Raw genomic sequence first — 20,701 nt, 5'->3', positions numbered from 1 at the left:
AAGCAAAGCAAATAATGTACAGGACATGAACTCTTTGTACATTAAATATAAGAAAAGCTCTTTGCGACTTTGTCCCTGCCTCAGCACCAGTAACAGGTGTTTTCATGAGCGAGACATAGGGGCTGTGAGTTGACGACAGCCCTCTGGTCTTCATAGAAACACGATGATATTCATCTTAAATCTCTGATGTTTAACTAGCAAAAGTTAGCAGCTTAAAAAGAAAGCTGGGAAAAATATGAACTATCAACATATTTACTAAATATTTCAGTCTATTAGCGAAGATCTTTATTTGTACAAACTTCTTATAGAACATACATTTATATATTAATATACTGACAGCAGGGAGACCACCGAACATGTCAGTTCTCAGCTGTGATGAGAAGCATCTGCAGAACTTGGGTGCACTCATCTCAGGACACAGGAAAACTCACTGAATTTTCAATAATCTTTTGATTACCACCAATTTATTAATTAACCTACAATGAACGGGCAAAAAGTAATTGCTGCTGAAATGTTGATAATGGTACAAGTTTAAAGGGTCGTCTCCCAGCTGTTTGAATGTAACCACCAGAGGGAACCAGTACAAACATTTCTCCCCTACTGGAACTAACTAGTAGCCAAGAACTGGGACAAAACAGACTGGACTGGTCGGGCGGCAGGGCAGCTCTCATTTTGCAGATAGTGGATCCTCAACGTTTCATGGGGACATCTGTCCTTGTGTGTCAACACTGGAAAGATGGAAAACCTTTATATTGACCTTTGCAGGTTTGTACTATGTAAATGCATGAGAGGTGACAAATGGAAAAGAAAATCTGATTAGTGAAGCACAATTTGTGTTACCTGTGAGCTTCAGAACAAGACGGGTTTGCCAGCAGTTTTTTCCTGGACATAGGACGTGAAGCGCTTGAGGAACTTGGGGTACTCCCTCTTGGCCACGGCCCTGAGCACAGAGGCAGGAGCCCAGCCTAAAAAATTCACTGCGCACACACACACACACACAGAGGATAACATCACTGAGCAAGAAGGTTTGAGTCGATCAGCGCTTCCTGGCACATTATCACTTGTCAAAACAGGTTCGCATAGGCTGTCTTTACAAAGTCAGTGCCCATATTTACTGAGGCTTTTTATATTCAACCATGTACCTGAGTCATTGCAAAGGCAGATTTTAAACTGACCCACAGCTCATTTCTTCCCCAAAAGCACCAGTGGTTGTAGAGGATGCCAGAAGATGTATTCTTTTGCTGAGGACAGTTTAACTGGCTTTGTGCAGGGTTCACCAAGTTCAAGACTTTTTAATATCACCTAGAATCCAATTAAAACTTGTTTCACAATCATACTGTACCATACCATAGTACGGAGGTATGATGGAAGACCAGTTGGGGCGACTAGTAGAGCAGTGGCACAGAATGGCTGCATGGAATAACTAATGGAATGAAATTCCTGTAGTAGCAGCAGTGACTGGTTGGTGCAGGGTTAAACAGCCTCTTGTAGCACAACAATCCGGGAAGAGAGGACTTTTTGTTGAAGAAACTAAATTCAGTGGTTTTAAAACAGGGGTGTCAAACTCAATCTCACGGGGCCAAAACTCAAAGCTCACTTTAGGTCGCGGGCCGAGCAGGATAAACATTTATTGAACAGACTAAAACTAAACATTTTTTGAACATATCATCATGCAGCTCTTCAGAAACTCTCCCTCGGTAAATGTCCGGGCTCATTTTCTCCTCTCCACAATAAAACTACAGCAGCTTCACTGTGTGATTTGATGTCAGATTCCTCTTCAACTCCTCTACCTTCTGTAGCTTCTGCTCTGTATTCATGTTTTTCAGCTTGTCCTGATGTTTTGTCTCGTAGTGCCGTGTTAGGTTATATTCCTTAATTACAGCCACATTAGCTCCACAAATAAGACACACGGGTTTACAGACAATGTCAGTAAACATATACTCAGCCTCCCACCGGTTTAGAAAGGCTCTGTTTTCAGAATCAACTTTTCTCTTGGCCATTGTTGGGGGCTAGCTTTGACTTGAAATTAGGGTTGTATACATCAACAGACGCTTGATCTGATCCGATGTAATTGATGTGGGAATGATCGCAGGTAGCCTATCGTTCGGTAAGGGAGCTGTTTGCGCTGCATTATGGGATTTGTAGTTTGTGTTATAGGTGCTTCATATTGCTGGGCCATTTAAAAAAAAAAAAAAGAAAGAAAAAAAAAGATATATAAAATAATCTCACGGACTGGATGTAATTGTACGCTGGGCCAGATGTGGCCCGCGGGCCTTGAGTTTGACACGTGTTTTAAAGCCTTTTCAATCACCATGATCATTAACACCAATCAACTGAACTAAAAACACGCTATAGACATACCGTTGGCGACATAGGTGATTTTACACACAATGTTGTCCCTGCTGATTTGTCTGCCTGCCTCTGGGGGGCTGACTAGGGTCTGACAGATCATGGCAATGTTGATTTTGGCACGGACACACCTGCTGGTCAGCTGTGGAAAGTGACAGGACATAGGATCAACTAAAGCAGCAATGTCATAAATAAACTCTGTAAAAGCTGCATTTCCTGTCTGACACCTACAATGGAACCAAACCGACTTGTGGCTCACCTGAGCATCGTCATGATCCACAGAGAAATTGCACACCAGCCAGGTTTCTGGGCTGTTCTCACTGTTGGCCAAGATCTTCCTCATGGCAGACAGGTAGAGCACATCCCTCTGAGAAGCAGGCCACACCCGCTGTAACACAGGTTTAACAAATCATATACAAAAGGTGATTAATATCCACTGTCCTACAAGTGTGGTCACTGTGTCTACGACTGCAACTCTTACCTTGTGCAACTGATAGACAATCGCAGCGTTTTCGGACAACGTCTCCACGACCTTGAAGCTGTCAATGGTGGCTAAAGGAAGCAGGAAACATCATCATGCCAAGTGTCGGTTTCAACAGTAAATCGTTTCTAAATACTGATTTAGAGTTTAGAAAACCTACTCTCCCAGTCGTTGCGGTAGGTGGTGTCCCAAAAATAGTGACAGACTTCGCGACCGGTCACCCCCCTTACTGAATGGGTGGCCTTCAGCGGGTCCAAAACTAGCCCGTTTTCTTCTACCTCTCTCCTGTACACCTGCAGACACAGGCCAGATTTAAGAAAAACCACATATTCTAATTAAATACTTGTATAAATCTAGTAGACTCTGGGTCGCTGATGCATTCCAGATACTCATCATACCTTCATTTCTCCTTCTTCTACAACCAGCTGCCAGTTGGCGTCTCCACCAACATCCTGCAGGGAGTAGGTCATGTGATTCTGCACCATCTCCTCCACCTAAAACACAAGGCCAGGGTCAGAAAAAGGAGGAAACACTGATGTAAAGACAACATGAAATTGTCCTCAGATATCAGAATGAGAACAAAGAGAAAAGCAGAACTGCCTTTCAAGCTGAGCCTAATGAACACAACACCACTTAGCATTTGATAGATGCAAGCTAGGCACCTCCTCACTAAGGAAACAGCTGCAGAGCCTAGGTGCTGTGTCCACTGACAGATACTTTTCCAAGAACACAACTCTCCAGCACTTTAAAGTACAGTATGTGACTGTACAGCTTAAAGTCTATTTCAATTCCAGGCATGGATCAGAAAGGTAAGATGGACAGATGTAGGTGGAACACGTGGCATAGTCAGTGTAGCTTGTACAGTTTTACAGAGCGAAGGGTTTAACAACCTTGTCAGAGAATCTGTGAGAGCCGATGCTGGAATAGACGTCTCCACAGGGGACGGGGCTGGATCTCTGTATCCTCGTCTTTTCAGTTTGAGACTGGACACAGACACAGATGCTTTCATCATAAACCTGACAACAAAACTTTATTCTCTCCTGTGTGAATTATACCACCTTCAAAGCATCTCATCACTCTCAGCTACACATTTAACATGACTGCTGCAGGTATCATTTTTTTATGTAAACACTGCCCCTCACCTGTTCCTCAATTTTGTCCTGTCTGTCAAGAGCAGCTTCAACTGCATCAAAGAATTCGTCCTCATTGATGAGGCTGTTTGGACCCTCCTGCAAATAAAGTGGAAAGGAAACATTTCTTCAAAAGGTTCTTACACAAACTCATGTTGCATTATGGAAGAATTTATCAGACTTCACCTCATAATCTGGACCTCCGAAGTGAGACTTTTTCTTCAAGTCGTTGAGGACCGATTTATAGCTGTCCTCTATTCTTCGCCTCTTCTCCATCTCCTACACACACAAATCCAGAATCAACAGCCAAAAATGTGGAGGAGCAGCTGGATGACAGAGGACATACAGTGTGCTGACCTAGCATCAGATTGTGCTGTAACTTTCCTTCCTGTCTCAATGTTTTGCAGATGGCTGCATCACTACTGTAGGTAAGATGTAACCCAGTATTTGTTTGAAAGAAGACAACCTGTCACTACTGTATGAGAAATACATGTGTCTGTAACACAGGCTTCCCTTCAGGCATGGAGATGTTACACACCTTATCCAGTCTCTTCTGCCAGTTGTCTTCTCTCTTCACCATGAGGTCGATGCAGTGGGACAGAGTGGCTAGGATCCCCGCTGTGGTGGCCTTGAATGTGATGGCTTCACCCTTAAAATCTATTCCTGTAAAAAAGGCCCAAAGTTTAGTTTTCCTCGCTCACAATTCCATTGATTCCCTTGGGGCTCAAAGACTGGAACACTGCACAAAGCAGCACAGCAAGTAAAGCTGTAAGTAAGTCAAGCTAAAAATGTTTCAGATATGAAACCAAGTTTTCAGGAGCTTTAAAAAAAGAATTCTGCATTGCTCACCTTTTTCTTTGCTGCCATTGTTGTTATGCAGAAACTCCTCATCTGTCCGGGTGTTGGGGAAGTCATATTCATCATCATCCACAACTGAAAAGAGAGACAGGAAGATTCAGTGAGGAAGTGCAAACAGAAAACTGCTACCAGGCAGCTGCTCCACACAAGCCTTTTCTGGTACTGAAATTCATCCCAAGCTCAGGACAAGGTAACGCCTTGTGGCCCATTCATAGATACAGCACAGTACACCATCAGACTGACAGAAGTCTGCTGTGCTGGACATGACAATGGTCTGGTTTCATCTTCAGAACAGTGAGAGGAAGAAAGAGTGAGGAGCGGAGAACAAAAGCATCCACAGTGCAGTCTGCCATGAGCAAATGTCCAGCCAGCCAAGACAGACTGAGGACGAGGAGGCTTGTACACATTCCTTAGAAGATTCAGGACATGTCTTCTAGACTCCAAATATTTTCAGAATCTACAGATGGGTGACAAATTAAAGGAAAATCCTGAATGAGTGGAAATAAAAAATAAAAAAAAGAACAATCATTGCTTGATGATCTATATTGATCTGTTTATCCCCAGAATGTCAGACACTGGGAAAAAGTCCCACTGTGACTCTCCAGAGCCAAAGGCGGCGTCTTCACATGTTGTGTCCAACCAACAGACCCTCAGAGACTCAGCTGATTCTCATGTCTGACAAAGAAAAGCATCAGCTCCTCACATTAAAGAAGGTGGAACCAGAACATGTCGGTGACTGTTGATTCTAAATAGCTGAGGTTCATTTTCTACCAGTGAACTGACTCATGGCTGCAGCTCTAGGTCACTGAATGGCTTCATGAGGACGACACCATGGGTTGGACACAAAAGGGGGGGGAAGTCTGGTTTGGAAAGAGGAGGCTTCCTCCTCCAACAGAGGAGACCTGACAAGGCTCTGGAGACTTTGCCCTGCTGGTTTGTCCTTTAAGTGTTTTAAACAAGAAAATAATGTTACTTCAGTTCAACTTCATTTATCATAGTTTGGTGGCATACTGTACCATTCTTTTCAGTTTGCTAAACCTAATGCAACAGCTATGCAGGTTAGCTGTAACTAATAATTATTTTCATTCTTGATTCCAAAATCCACCCAGAGGAATAAAAAAAAAAAAAACAACAATTAATTAAATGTGGTTCTCACTTTTGTCTCTCTGCAGCTCATCCTTGGACACATCAGCACAGCTATCAAAGTATTTCTGAAGCGTGTCCACCTGCTTGCACAGGATGTCTCTGAAGGTCTCCATCTCTGCCAGCTTCTCTTTCAGGCTGTGACCCTTCTAGACAAACAAAGCAACACAGCAATTGGGCTTTGATTACTGTGTGTCCCCTCTGACACCCCAGTGTGCTTATATTTCCATAGAACACAAACCAACTGTTCAGTATGCATATGCTGACAAAATAGATTGTTTGCCCAAAACTCCCTCCTGTGTACAAATACAAAACTGGCGCCAGCGGCCTCCTCAGCCAGAGTAAACACAAGGCAGAAAACGCACCTTGAAGGACGATGTGGAGGTGGCGGAGTAGCCGCTGGCAGCTGAGGTGAGAGACAGCATGGAGCCATGTCTCCGCAGACTGGACTCTGACCCATATCCCAAATCGGCCTGTACGAGAAAGGAAAAACACACATGACGAAAAAGAAATAAGTGAGTGGTGCTGTCATAAACTTAATAAAATACATTTATTCATTTTAAACCAAATCAAAGGCATGAAAAAAAAAAAAAAAATCCAGCAGTGACTAAAGCAAACCCACTGACACAACCAATTCATTTTTCACCGAGGCTGATCAAGTACTACATACAGTAGCTGCCCACTACGTTAAACAAGGCTGAAATCGTGGTAGAAACAACAAAAACACCTTTCACAAAGGTTTTCATATCAATACTCTTAATGTTACTCTGAAAGGTTTGACGGGACACCATGACATGACTACAAAAGCACAACGCAAATTCATGGAAACATCCACCGACTTCCCGTAAACGCGAATGGTTCCCCTTTCCTCTTACATAACAGCCTGGCCTTCAAACGAGAACGCTGGTGACAGCAGAGGCAAAGGTTGAGAAGATATACAGGTACAGTCATGGCTAAAAATATTGGCACCCCTGCTTTTCTGTCAGATAATGCACCACTTCTCCCAAAAAACTGCTGCAACCACAAATTCTTTGGTTATTCTCATGTTTATTTCTTTTGTTTGCATCGGAACAACACAAAAAAACTCCAAACATGGACTGGACTGAATTATTGACACCTATTCAAAATAGCCGTATTTCAAACGCGATGCTCCTTTAATTTGTAATGAAAACATGCCTGTAGCAATCAACAGGTGCTGCCAACATAGAAATCACATTCGCAACCAGTTAAAATGGAGAAAACCGAACTGAACCTTTGTGTCACGTGAACCACATTGAGCATGGAGACGGTTGACGGTTTGAGATCCACATTAGTGGAAAAGCCAAGACAATCTCAAAGCTCCAAGTCCATCCCCAGAGATTTGGCTGTTCCTGTGTCCACTGTACGCAACACTGTGCAGCTCATCTCCCTGGACGTGGATGAAAGAAAAGTAAACTGCAACAAGGGACTGTTCAATTGGTGGATAAAGAACCTCGATCAACATCCAAACTGATTCAAGCTGACCTGTAGGCACAGGATGCAGCAGTGCCAGTCCACACTGTTCGTCGCCATCTAAAGACTCCAGTAGAGAGGTGTAAGAAACAAGCTGATGGTTACAGGAAGTATTTGACTTCAGTTATTTTGTTCAAAGGGTGTGCTACCAAATAATAAGTTGAGGGTGTTAATAATTCAGAGTTCTGTGTGAAATGTATCAGATTTTTTTTTTCTTCTGCTTTTCCCATGTTGTTCATATGCAAACTAAAGAAATGAACATGAGGATACCAACAGTTTTCTGGGAGAAGTGGTGTGTTATCTGACAGAAATGCAGGAGTGCCAATATTTTTGGCCATGGCTGTTCATTCCAGTTTCAACCACAAGGGGGCATAAAATGTACAGACGCGTGAGTGGGAGAGCCTAAGGTAACTGCTGAGCAATGACCAGAAGTAACACCGCCTGTGTTCACATGGATTTTAGTCACTGCCGCTCACCTGCTACCCTCTGACTCCATCAGCACAGACAGCACTATGTACCTGGGCTTTATCTGTGTGAGGACAGCCAAAATCCAAGCAAGCAGAGGTTTTATTGCAGCTAAAAATCAGAAAATGTAAAATAAAAAAGCTAAACTGTTACATTTATCAGCTGCTGGGTCTCCTGTAAACAATACTTATACCCACACACACACACACACACACACACACACACACACACACGTACGCAAGCTGCATGCTGCAGAGCAAATACTGCGCAATTGCTCAAGAGTGTCTGGTAATCAAAGCTGCACTGCACACACACACACACACACCACTGATGTTTGACAATAGAAGTGGTAATAAAAAGTGACCTGGAACAGAGAAACATCTCCAAGTCACAAAGTTCTTTTTAGTCCAAAAAAAAAAAAAAAAAAGATGAATATATGACCAGATTGCAGTAAGATGTCCTAATATTGCAGAAATATATACAGTAAAACATTCTTTAATGGGAGGTAGTATCCTAGACACAGGTGTTTTTACACATTTAGATGTTTCACTCTCATGCACTGAAGGAAAACTGCCATGTTAGCTGGAGTGTTGTGTCTCCCTGGAGACCAGGCGCTGCTGAGTAATGTGGGTTAGAAGGGGAAGCAGGTCCTTTCTAAGAAAAGCCTTCAGCGGTGACTCATTACGAGCAGGAAAATGGCCGTGTGTGTGTGTGTGTGTGTGTGTATGTGCACAAGACTGACTCCCCTCTTCCTTTGAGTAATGTGGGCTCCCTGATACTGGGATGAGTAACTGATGAGGGAGGGGGAGGACAGGGATTTCTCAAACTAGGGCCCTGACTGAGTAGCATGTGTTTCTGCAGACAGGCTGAAGGTGTGGCTGCTGCCTTCTTATCTATGTCAGACACACTCACAACTACAGTTCCACTCTGGACTATGTCTGGCTTAGATTAAGACTGTAAAAGATGCTAATTTATTAGCATTACCAGATGAGATTCTTTTCAGCAACAATGCAAAACATATGTGATGGATGGTCAGTGTGTGTATATATCGGACATTTTGTAGATCTTCCCTGTCATTGTCTTCTGCTCAGTGCTTTACAGAAGGGGATGCAACCTGCTTCCTGTGACCTTCATGTGAATAAACAGTGCAGCACTTAAGGGCTGAACTTCTATTCCAACTCTGTAAATTCACATTGTGCTAATAGTTTAGGCAAACAAGAGTAAAAGAACCTTGGCTACCGGCCAGTGCTCGCTGACTCACCTCCCTGACAGGTCAACTTAAACCTTTCAGAGTTGTTCCCAGAAAAACAACAAACGGGATTATCTTCACATAGCTTTCTCAGTTACGTGTGTGTGATTATGCTAACGCTGAGGCCACTGCCGAAATCCAAGGTTGAGATTAACTTTCGCCATGAGTCATGTACCAATAGTGAGCCACCGAAAATTAAGCTATCCACAAAACATGGAGGTTTGTGTGTATACAGTATATGCTTTTATGAGCCAAGATAACACAGGCGCACAGGCTAACACAAACACACTTGCCACTACAGTGCACTGTGCTAAAGACAAGTGAAGCACTCAGTGAGTCCTAGTCCTGCAGACTTGCAAACGCACCAGTGGTGGAGGGATGATTATTGTTCCCTGGACTCCTCCCCTGTCTCTCCTTCCCTCTCTGATACTCTGATAGAAACACACACATGCAGACAATAAAAAACATTCACACATTATTTGTGGAAAATGTGACAAGGATTTGGTTCCTTTGATACCAGCAGTTTGTCTGCTCTGTTGGGAGATGTATGACTTACCCTGTGCAGCTCAATGGAGTCAATCCACTGGTGTCTGTGCTCTGGGTCTTGTGCTCTTAGGTACCACACACTGTCATTTACACTTATGTCGAACCGGCACTCATCAAACTCATGAGGCTAAAAAAAGAAATACACAGAGAAAGCAGACAAAGGACAGAAAGTTAGGTCATACTGCTCTTCATTTTAAGCATCAGTCATGATTATCAAATCTCCTCTCATCAGGTACTGGAGGATTCTGGGTACAGAAACCCAGCTGGCTCGATCTCTGTGATAATGCTGTCACACATTTCTTTGCTTCTTTTAATAGCAAGAGTAAATACAAATCTCTTTCCTGCTCTTGAATTGCAGAAAGAAGCATAGGTGACAGGTGGCGATCCATTTAAACAGCTTTTAAAATGACACTGAAAAGGCAGGATGCTAATTTCTCTCCTGCGTGCAACAATCTGTTCCGGATTTGACTTTGACACCAGGAAACATGGTGACCCACCACAGTCACTGTGGTGTGAACTGTAGGTCTTCCATGTACAGTATGCTTCTGTCAAATGGATAAAAGACGAGAGTGAGTGTACCAGTGGCACAGCAGCCTCCATTTTCAGACACTGTCCCATAGGAGAAGCCACAGATAACTGGCCTTTTAAGGCGACTTGCAGGATGGAGAATATTCCTAGTAGCCCTCCAGCGCACTGTCAGTGCTGGCATGGTCAGGAACCATAGACTGTGTGTGTGTGTGACAGCGATGGCTTTGTCTGTGTAGTATTAACCAAATGCATCAGACATTCTTACAAGACAACTCTACAGTGATGCTAAAATCACTGTCAAGGTCTAATCACAGTGAAAGAAGCAGATATATGAGTGAGCATCTGGCTGCTTCATGTGCAGTAGAGTACACATCCAGACAGGCACTAATACTGCAGTTCAAATGTAAGCTAAAGAAAAACCACATCAGATAAGAGACCTCTACATTCCTATGCTGGCCACAATACAATAAACACATCTGGGATCTCTGTATTTGTATATCTGTAACACACAATAAGTGCAATCATTTACTTTGGAAAGCCAAGAGCCTGCAGTTGTTCATTTCACTGAGGGAGAAACTTGTGACTAAACATGACAACTGTAGTGTTTGTTGATTAATCCAGTGATTTTTTTGATTAGTGAATCAGTAGTGTTGTGAAGTATTAGAATTACATTTTCATTACTCCTATTTACAGCTCTATTTAATCCATACATGATTAACACCACTTAAAAATGTTATTCACCAAGATAAGCTATAATAAAACAGGGTCATAAAATTTTTTTTAATTGCAAGTTCACAACGCAGCATTGCCCACTGAGTGCATGTGCCCAGACAGCCTGAGACCAAAGCATTACTGAAAACTGTATCACTTACTGGGCTGGCAGAGTAACAAATGGCCCACTATGGTGTCTTTAAAGACATTTCAGTGGAGGAGTGCAACTTGGCTGCCCTGCCTGACACCTGGAAGGTGCCGAGGCCAACACCAGATGCTCAGTGTCAATAATTCACAGCATGATGCTGAATGCAGAAAACTTTCCAAATCAGATGTTCGTTCAAAAGCTACCGGTAGCACTTGCATGAGATCAACACAAGTGGCAGAAAGAGACAAGAAGCAGCAGCAGCACATGAAAAGAAGGAAGCAAGTGTGATACATGTGCCATCACTTATAAAGAAGAAGAAAAAAGATCAACAGCTTCATTCACTTTTCAACCCAGTGTAACCCTGAGCAGTTTCCAGAGACAACCTCAGTCCAGTAAATTAAAATCCAATGACACATTAACAAAAGGTTTTCTTCAACACACTTGTTAAGGTGGGTAAGAATATAAAATTGTTATATAACAGAAGAATACAAATTAAAGAACTGATCATGGCATCTGAGGAAAAAAATAAATAAATTACACAGCACTAAAAGCATGAGAAATCATAGGGATTGCCGGAATGTTCCTGCACACAGTGTGAATATGTTTGGTTAGTAGATGGGATTTTAATGTCACTGGGTTGCCAGGAAAGAAAATGGGTTCCTTTTGATCACCTCTGGACTACAGGGTAATGGGAATACCGGCACCGAGTTTAGAAAGTTACTTGGAGCCAAGGCTACAGTCAACAATCATCATCATCATCATCATCATCACTGGAAGGTCACATTCACAGCCTTGTACTCTACAAGAGGCCATGGCATGCTGACGATGTTGTCAGCCTGGGTCCTATGAGAAAGGCAAGCAGGCATGGAGTGTTTGTGTCTATCTACTGGTGCATGCCTGTGTAGGTTGGTGGAATAACAACAAAAGCAACAACAATGTAGAACAAAGGCAGGCTCCCGCTGCACCCTGCTCCTGTAACCAAACACAGGACAAGCAGATCTATAGGAACAGACGACAGCAAAACACTAAATCTCAGGACAAATTCATATTTAGATCATCCTGGTGGGCTAAGACGTCAAAATCAAATAAGGAACAAATCCAAGAAGCAGTTAGTTTATAACCATGCCTTGAACGATGAGGCCCACATGTTTAAAAATACCTGAGGCAAAAAGCAAGATATGACCATGCAGGTCCACGTGGTGTCCATGTGATACTCAAGGATGGCTGTGTGTGTGTGTGTGTGTGTGTGTGTGTGTGTGTGTGTGAATAACCACCACACAACCAACCAGTGGGAATGGCTCAAATGTGAGTCTTGCCCACCAAAACAAACAACTAAACAGCCCAGCTAGCCAGGCCCATGTAGCCAGTGTGGAGCCTCCTAGACTTAGCGCAGCCCACCCTAACCATCCCCCAGGACTTCCCGAGCAGCCTGGAGTTCAGCCAGGTGGCTGGGTCACAGTTTGCAAGAGTCGTAGCTCAAAACAAACACCCCCTACTCAGCAACTCACCCACTGAGAAGACAACTCTGGTAATTCGCAACTCCATAGTCAGAAATGTGAAGCTGGAGACACCGATGGCCACAGTCAAATGTTTTCCTGGGGCCAGAGCGGGCGACATCGAATCCTATTTGAAGCTGCTAGGATACGTTTAAATATGGTAAGGTTGTTATTCACATCGACGCTAATGACTCCTGACTTCGCCAGTCGGAGGTCACTAAAATTAATGTTGAGTCAGTGTGTAGCTTCACTATAAGTGTTGGACTCCGTGGTTTTCTCTGGACCCCTGCCCAATCTGAGCAGTGACAACAGGTGGTGCCCAGAAAACGATGGGTTTCATAGACAAATGGAAAACATTTTTGGGAAAACCTGGTCTGATTAGTAGAGATGGCATCTGTCCAACTTTGGATGGTGCGGCTCTCATATTTAGAAATCTGGACGAGTTTATTTTACGACCTAAATTATGACAACCCAGAGTTGAAAAAGAAGGCAGTGAAACAGAGGAGGCCTCGTGGTACAGCTTGCAGCTCTGCTCCCTACAGCAGGCATTACTAAAACTGGAAGGAGGTGGCGCTCCACCAAGTCAGAAGAGTTTTTCCTAGCCTGGAAAGATAGTTTAACATATATATAAAAAAAAACAAGCCCTTCATAGTGCCAGAACCACATATTTTTCATCATTGATAGAGGAAAATAAGAAAAACCCCAGGTTTCTTTTCAGCACTGTAGCCAGGCTGACAAAGAGCCACAGAGTTGATTATCTTAACATTCCCTAAAATCTCAGCAGTAGTGACTTCACGAGCTTTACAAATAAAATCACAACCATTACTAAAAAAAATACAAACCACTCCCACAGCTCTCACAGATGTGTCATCAAGTACAACGGCTTTAGAAGCATCTGTAAGACCTCAGTTATATTTAGACTGCTTCTCTCTCATTGATCTCCGAGTTGACCTCAACAACGCATCTATACGCCACCACTACGTGTCACTGTGCGTCTCCTCTCTCCCATAGCGTGTCCTCTCTCTCTCTCTCTCTCTCTCTCTCTCTCTCTCTCTCAAATAAAACTACGAATTGAATTTACTTCTTTGTGTAAATCTAAACATCATAATTCTCCAAGCAAATACAGTGTCCTCTTCCTTCAACGTTACAACTAAGGCCCGGTGCCAGGAATATCTCTGTGTAGACACCGGACACCAAAAGTGGATCCCTGTGGACCTAGTGGAAGAAACCGACTCGCTAAGTGGTCAGAGTGAAAGACAACAGTGACAGTAAGAGCAACATTCTGGCACTGAGACACATGGATATGTACTGACCGGGGCATGCGTTTCTTGACCTTCCTAGAGGAAGCCCCATACTGCGAGGAAAAGCCTCATTTCCTGGCTTGAGACACTTTGTGATTTCCACAGAGCCTCACTGTCTATTTACAGTAACCGTGACAGAGTGAGAGGTTCACTGTGATAGACCAAATCACTGCATCCAACATCAGACTGAGCTAGACTGCACCACTTCTTCATGCCCCATACTTATTAACGGACCCTGGATCTAAAAGCGGCGATGATGGTTCTCAGCCTCTCAGTACAGTTGCACACCTACATTTGCACCAACAAACAAGCTTACAGTCACATGCATCCACAATTTGCAGAACAAGGTAGTCCATGTCAACTTTAGGGAGCATCACATGGTTTTGCTTTGCTTTGCTACCACTAATGTGTGTATTACACTGACTCTGCATATCAACACGAACCAGGACATTACTCCCATTGCCTTTGCTAGATGCAATCCACAGGAGCAAGAATAGCTTCACTCTGTGTTGTCAGGCCTTAGTCATTCCCACAGTTCTAGTTTGTAGTTTTAACCACAAACCTTCCTCACCGTCACTTTCTTCAAAATGGGTAAAGGCAGGTGCTTTATTAATGAGTTTAATTATTAACTATATGTAACAAAACAGCCAAGGAAGGGTGGCTCTGTTAACAATGTGAAATTGTGAAACCGATCTGCACAGCATGCACGGCCCTGTCTGTGTCACACTGAGTCACTGAACACAGGAAGATACAGTGTGTTTCAAACTCTTTTACCCAACTCAGAATTCTCCCTGGCAGTTTCAAAACAGTGAACATGTACTAATGTGTAAATGTAAGCCAATTATGGAGTTAATGAGGGAAAAATCACAAGATGAAAGAGATGGAAAAGAAATCATTTAGGATAACCATTACACTTCTGAGGCACATTTCCACTGAACCAAGAAATGACTACAGTACAGTAACACGAGGGTTAATATTTACACAGGCTGAGAATAAATAAAGCTGAACAAATATACAGCAGCTAATAGCAAAGCCTGCTCTACGCTGCCTGGGAACAGTAACTTTTTAATTTCCCTTGTTACTCTCTGGAGACACACAGTGAGCTTCAGTCAACGACCTGGCGTCCCACCGACACATGATGAAAGGAGAAACTACGGCTGCCCCCTGAAAGTCGACTAGTCAAATTCTTAGTCACGAAGCCTGTTGGTCAGCTGAGACTCTTCTAGTCAAACCTTTGTTTTTATAGTTTTTGTCGGCCAGTGTGCATTACAATATAAAGGAGCCACAGCCCGCATTAGTTTGTCTTCTTCTCCTCCTCATTTTGGTGTCAAGCAACAATCTACTTAATACTTGAACTAATTGAATTAATACTTCGATTAGTCGAAGAGTCATGCTGATGAGCCAACTGACAAAACTCTTAGTCAGGTACAACCCTAGGAGAAACAGTGTGGACACTGAGCACTAAACACTACAGACACATCTGGATTCATGTTCCCTATGCTTAGTACAGTGTGACAGCTCTTTTGAATCTTTGAGACAGGATGTTAATAAATTCTGACAAGCCTGAGAGCCTCCACTTCAACCTGCTGCGAGTGCCAACTCTTGGTCAGTCATATACAGTGACACAGTACCGTCACATGCAGGGCTGTGTGATGAAACTTATGATGATTATTTCTAAAAAAAGATCCAAATTAATGTAACACATGTTGTTGAAACCATAAAAATGAGCGACCATGATGGTTGTGGAAAGTATAGAGTTATTGGTTAAAAAAAAATAAAACTACAAACCTTTTTGTAAGATTCAATCCTAAACTGAGTAGAACACTTTCAATTTAAAATCAAGTTTCCTTCCTTTTTCCTTTATAAAAACAAAAACAACAAAAAAGACCGTGCATCATGATGAACTGTTGCCACACAGCATGCCATTTTGAAACTACAGTCGTCACCTGGTTACCCTAAAAAACTAGGATATCACTTGCAACAGGAAAAAGCATTTGACAAAGTCCAGGTTAAAGCTTCTCATCTGTTCCAAGTTGTCAACAGTGAGTCAACCTTTAGGTCAACACACAAATCCAGGAAATAAACTCCTAGATTGAAGAGAAGCATTCAGCAGATGCCTGACATCTGAGTCATAGCTAATAGCCCATATCAAATGCCAAACTTCTCAAAACTGCATGAGATTTTGATAAAGGACGAAAGGCGGTGACAGAATGCCTGTGGACGTACAAACACAACAGTCTGTCTCTTGGCTTTTGGTAAGCAGCTTGTCCCAGACGTATGGATTCTGATTATCTATTACAGCGTTCAACGAAATCATGGCTTAGTGTTAATAAAATGGAAACCAAAAAACTTTGTTCAGGTAAAACTGAAGCAGCATTTATATTAAAACCTTCAGACAGCACTGCAGCAACTGGAGACACTTGTACAGGAAACACTGAAACAGCATTTTAGCTCCTGTTTAAGGTTCCTGTGAGATTTCAGTTTGATCCCACATCAGTTGTTCCCTCAGGCAAGTCCAACCAAATGTAAAGCTTATTTTCAATCAGCAGTGGATTATGTTTTTGCAGCATGTGTTGTCACTGATTGAGTTTAGAACAAAGCAAACTCAGTGAATTTTATCAAGTTGTGTATTTGTCATGGCTGATCTTTTTGGCCAAAGCTGATTATGCAATTCTTCAAACTGTCAGTGGTTACACAGACTGTGAAGACAGATTTATCAGTGAGTTCGTGCATGGATGTCAACAATTATTGATCTATAATAATTTAATCTTGTTCCCCCAAACTCCTGGGCTGACTCCACAACTATAGCCATTTTCACACGTGAACTATATCCACAGAATCAGGCCCGGACTTTGTCGAGAGTTGCCCGCTCGCACAGAGTCCGTGCCAAATGTGTTCTTACCTACTGGAAATACTCCGTTTAGTTTACGCACAAGGGGTGCGCCTGGGTAGAGAACACATGAGGTGGGACATGACACGGTCACCTAGCCAGTTTGTAATTTGGTCACAAAAACCTAGTGTCTTGCCTTGTCTGACGATTCTGACGCCGGCTCTTAACGACAAAAGTTCCTGAATCATGTTAGGTCTCCATTCTGATATTTTCATTGGTGTCTTCACCGTAAATGACCTTTTTCCTTCACCACTGACCGTTAGTTTTCTTCCAGTTCCACACCGAACACATGACAGAATGTCATCAACACGCCCACTAGCTCCATGTGAATACTCCAGACTATACCTGCTGTATTTTCACACGGGTTCACTCCAGCTCACTCATACTAGGGAACTGGCAGCGTAAAGTCCGCTTAAGGTCCAATTCAACTGACTCAGACATTTGCATTCTCACCTACAGCTCCCCCGGGTAATGTCTAAAGAATTTCAGGATTCCAGTGCATGTCTGAAAAGGGCTTATGTTAACTTTGCAAAAAGCAAAATACTTGTTGCAGCTAAAAAAAACAAAGCAAAAGGAGAAGGTCAAGACTCGTTAGCATTCCTCATGTGTCAGTCATTCTCATTCCATTTGAAAACCGTGCGGCACATCATTTGTGGTAGCAGAAGTACTGCAGTTATCATGCACCCAAAATGCCTGAACCCGGCTGTTTTTGAATGGGAGGTCAAACCAGGGCATCAGGTAGAAGTGGCTGTGTGCCACAGCAAGTTTAACATAGGGATGGCTCCCCCTCTCTTAGCAAACAATCTTCTTACACCATCCACAATGCTCATTTTGAAAGGGCCAGTATTGCACAACTTTTAACAGACACAGACTGCTACTTCTAGGAAAACGAATCTCAGCGGTACTCACGGTAATAATGGCCTTGCTGAGGCAGAGGGAACCCCGGCACCCGTACTCCGTCTCATCCTGAGACTTGTAGTAGCTGAGTGTGTTGTTTTTCAGCACCACCCAACGGTCCTGCCAGCCATGAAGGTAGTTTGTCCACTGAAAAATAACCAGTGTTGGGGTCACAAGAAAACGAAACCACACAGATCAACAAAGTTACACAATATTAGTCTTTATTAAAATGCTGCTGGATTAGGTTAATCAGACTGGAGAGCGGCTTCCATTTTTTTGGTAACAAAGCCTGTGTTCCTCATCTGAGACGCTTCCTTGAGTTAATACATGTCAGATTTTATATAAAATCATCCACAGGACCCACATCATGTAACTGAACGGGTGAACTGTTCTAGATGTGCTGAATCTCTGTTTGCTTGGTTAGCAAGTCAGCATGCAGTCTGTTCAGAAACAACCAGTGTACAGTGAGATTAATGGCAATTTAACGGATTAAAATTGTGGTCAATTGCCCAATGCATCTCGCACAAGTGAGCAGAAGCATATGACAGGTTAGTAAGACTTGGTCTAGCACAGGAACAGAGCTGTTTACACTGTGCTCCCTTAAGGAGCATAGTCTACTTGTAACAGCTTCAAACTAGGAGTGAATGTTCTCTGCACCTTGCATACAGTTGTCAAATGAATACTTCTTGAAACACTGGACATTTACATACTGTGCTCAAACATATTCCTCTGCCAACATTGTTATCATAGTAGACATGGCACAGGATTGTGCAGAAGGCTTGTGTTTAACCTTAAAAAATAAGCTCATCATTAGGACCAGAAAAGACTTGTAACCGTTTTGAGGGATGTTAGCACAGTGTAAACTACCGGCTCCCAATATTTACATTGATAACAGATTTACAGCTTTGCGCAAACAGTGCATGGCCAGCTGATCATTGGACACTTGTGTATCGCTGGTGCACAGCCCTGTCATTAAACAAATACACAACTTACAGTGTTACATAGGGGCTTTCTTTTCGCTTAAGTGGGGATTAACGGTTTCATATTGCTGAGCAGCAGTGTGGAAATGCTGTTAGAAGATCCCGGAAAACCCCTTCCTCAAACAGGCATGATTTGTCATGACAGCCCCTCCCTGACATTTCTGCCCCATGCACTGACACATCGGACGGATGCATAAACTTGGAGGAAACCGAGTTGGGTCAAAACGGGACCTACCTTACTGAGGACGCCGCTGAACTCGCCGATACAAACAGGATGTCCTGGCTCCTCTCTGGGCTCTAAATCTTCGTCGGAACCGGAGGAGTTCCAGCTCTGGTTATCTGACATTTCCTTAACGCTTTACAAGCCGAGTATAAAAATAGGATGAACTTGGTGTGTAACGCTGAGGTTTCCTTTGCATTGGCAGTATTAGATCTGGGAGATAAGGAAATAAACGGCAATAGGTCACCAAATCATGTTTTGTTATTATCAACTGACTAATCGCTCTCAGTGCAAAATGAGTTAATTCAAACAGCTAAAGCCAGCTGCAGCTGGCTACGCATATCTGTGGAAAATCAGCCCAGGTGTTAAGTTAGCGGAGTCCGCACACCGCTAATTAGCTGTCAACTCTTCCGCCCCCTTTTCTTCGGCGTGTACTGAGTCCCAGAAGTGACAGAAGGGAACAGAATGTAAATACCGGGGCTCAGGTAGTCCGTCGACGACTTTCAGCAAAGCATTGTGGTGGTTGTTTTCCTCTGTAGTCTGGTGACAGCCATGTTCTTCAACGGCTGGAGCTTCTTCTTCTCCTCGGGGTGAGCGCGTGTTCTAACTTGTGTCTGCGTAGGGGCGCTGGCCAGTGTGACGTCACCAAAACGTTTCCCAATTTGGAACAAGGCTCCTCCCCCCTGTGTGTTGCTCTGAAAATAGTACTAGAAAGGAGTAGAGCTCGACAATATACTGTGGAGTACTAGAAATTAAATCAGGAGACCGAAAGTGTGCAAAGTGCAGTGGTCCAACTGGTGCAGCTGTTAGCATAATTTAGCTTTAACCTACTGGGAGGAGAGCCCTGAGTCAGGGATGGTTCACTGAACTGGTCTACTGAGCACAGACACAGGGTCCAAGGAGTCAGGAGGCCCTAGACCTGAGACCTCTTCAACAGAAAGTCAATCAGACGACTACAAAATAACTCCAAATGCCACAAAGTGAGCAACAATAAATGCAATACAGCTACAAAGCTATACAAACCCTGAACATAAATAAAATGACAAAGACAGCAAAACCATTACAAAAATATACAAACACAATGAGACACAAAACAAAGAGTAAAATAAGTAAATAAAACAAAAGAAATAAAAATAGATGTAAATGACAGCAATGGGTAAAAACAGATACTAAACTACTACAAACAGTCAGAATCCAACCAAAAGAAGACATAGGCCCATGATAAATCATGGTTGCTCAATCTGTGAGGCAGGAGCCTTTTACATGTCTGCGCTCACTATCACATAATCCATCCATTACATTGCATTCCTCACCACAACAAACAATGATTCATAATTTCAGCTCATTTCTAGCTGTCCCAGGAGCAACAAATAGCTGCTTTGCCCAGGTGATTTGTTAGTATTTTATTTTTTTTTATCTAACTATGCATAGTTTAATAACCCCTGAAAACCTGCTTTCACATTTTACATATCTATTACATGCTCACGTGACTTTTAACAAAAATACTAGTTATGTTCTAAATGTCTTAATGATGAAATTCTTGCTACTCTGTTTGATAAAACACATTGAACAGTCATGCTTTATTCTTTCAGTCCACCACAAAATTAAATAGGATTTATGTATTAATATAGCCACAAATGATAGGCTTGGCATTTTTTGACTCATCTAACTTTTTTAAAGATTTAAGCCTGCATACTTGTCTACCACCATTTCTGAGGGAGAGAAATAACACAATTGAATTAATAATTAATAAGTAATTTGGCTTCAAAGCTTGCAAAGAGTATACACCTGTTTTTTATTCTCTCAAGAATTTTTCAT

At 42.7% G+C, this 20,701-nt stretch overlaps 1 protein-coding gene across 2 annotated transcripts; it reads right to left on the bottom strand.

The window, feature by feature from the left end:
• Positions 1 to 262: 262 nt before the first annotated feature.
• Positions 263 to 19,544, bottom strand: LOC109967765 (collagen type IV alpha-3-binding protein-like). 2 transcript variants are annotated; one of them, XM_020613572.1, is made up of 19 exons: positions 19,359 to 19,544; positions 18,899 to 19,096; positions 17,696 to 17,830; positions 9,723 to 9,839; positions 9,532 to 9,597; positions 6,327 to 6,434; positions 5,975 to 6,110; positions 4,810 to 4,893; positions 4,499 to 4,623; positions 4,147 to 4,239; positions 3,973 to 4,059; positions 3,721 to 3,813; positions 3,229 to 3,324; positions 2,991 to 3,123; positions 2,831 to 2,901; positions 2,609 to 2,737; positions 2,362 to 2,491; positions 841 to 977; positions 263 to 728 (listed from the first exon to the last, which is right to left on the bottom strand). In XM_020613572.1, exons 2-18 carry the CDS (start codon positions 19,007 to 19,009, stop codon positions 850 to 852), a joined length of 1,842 nt encoding a protein of 613 aa, XP_020469228.1. In that variant the 5' UTR covers positions 19,010 to 19,096; positions 19,359 to 19,544; the 3' UTR covers positions 263 to 728; positions 841 to 849. The 2 variants fall into 2 exon arrangements, with proteins under 2 accessions (XP_020469228.1, XP_020469229.1); XM_020613573.1 differs by lacking the exon at positions 9,532 to 9,597.
• Positions 19,545 to 20,701: the final 1,157 nt, after the last annotated feature.

This window comes from Monopterus albus, unplaced genomic scaffold (assembly GCF_001952655.1).
Source record: "Monopterus albus unplaced genomic scaffold, M_albus_1.0 scaffold135.1, whole genome shotgun sequence".
In the NCBI taxonomy this organism is placed as follows: domain Eukaryota; kingdom Metazoa; phylum Chordata; class Actinopteri; order Synbranchiformes; family Synbranchidae; genus Monopterus; species Monopterus albus.
Note: the sequence above shows the minus strand (reverse complement) of the source record. Positions and strands in the feature narration are given on the sequence as shown.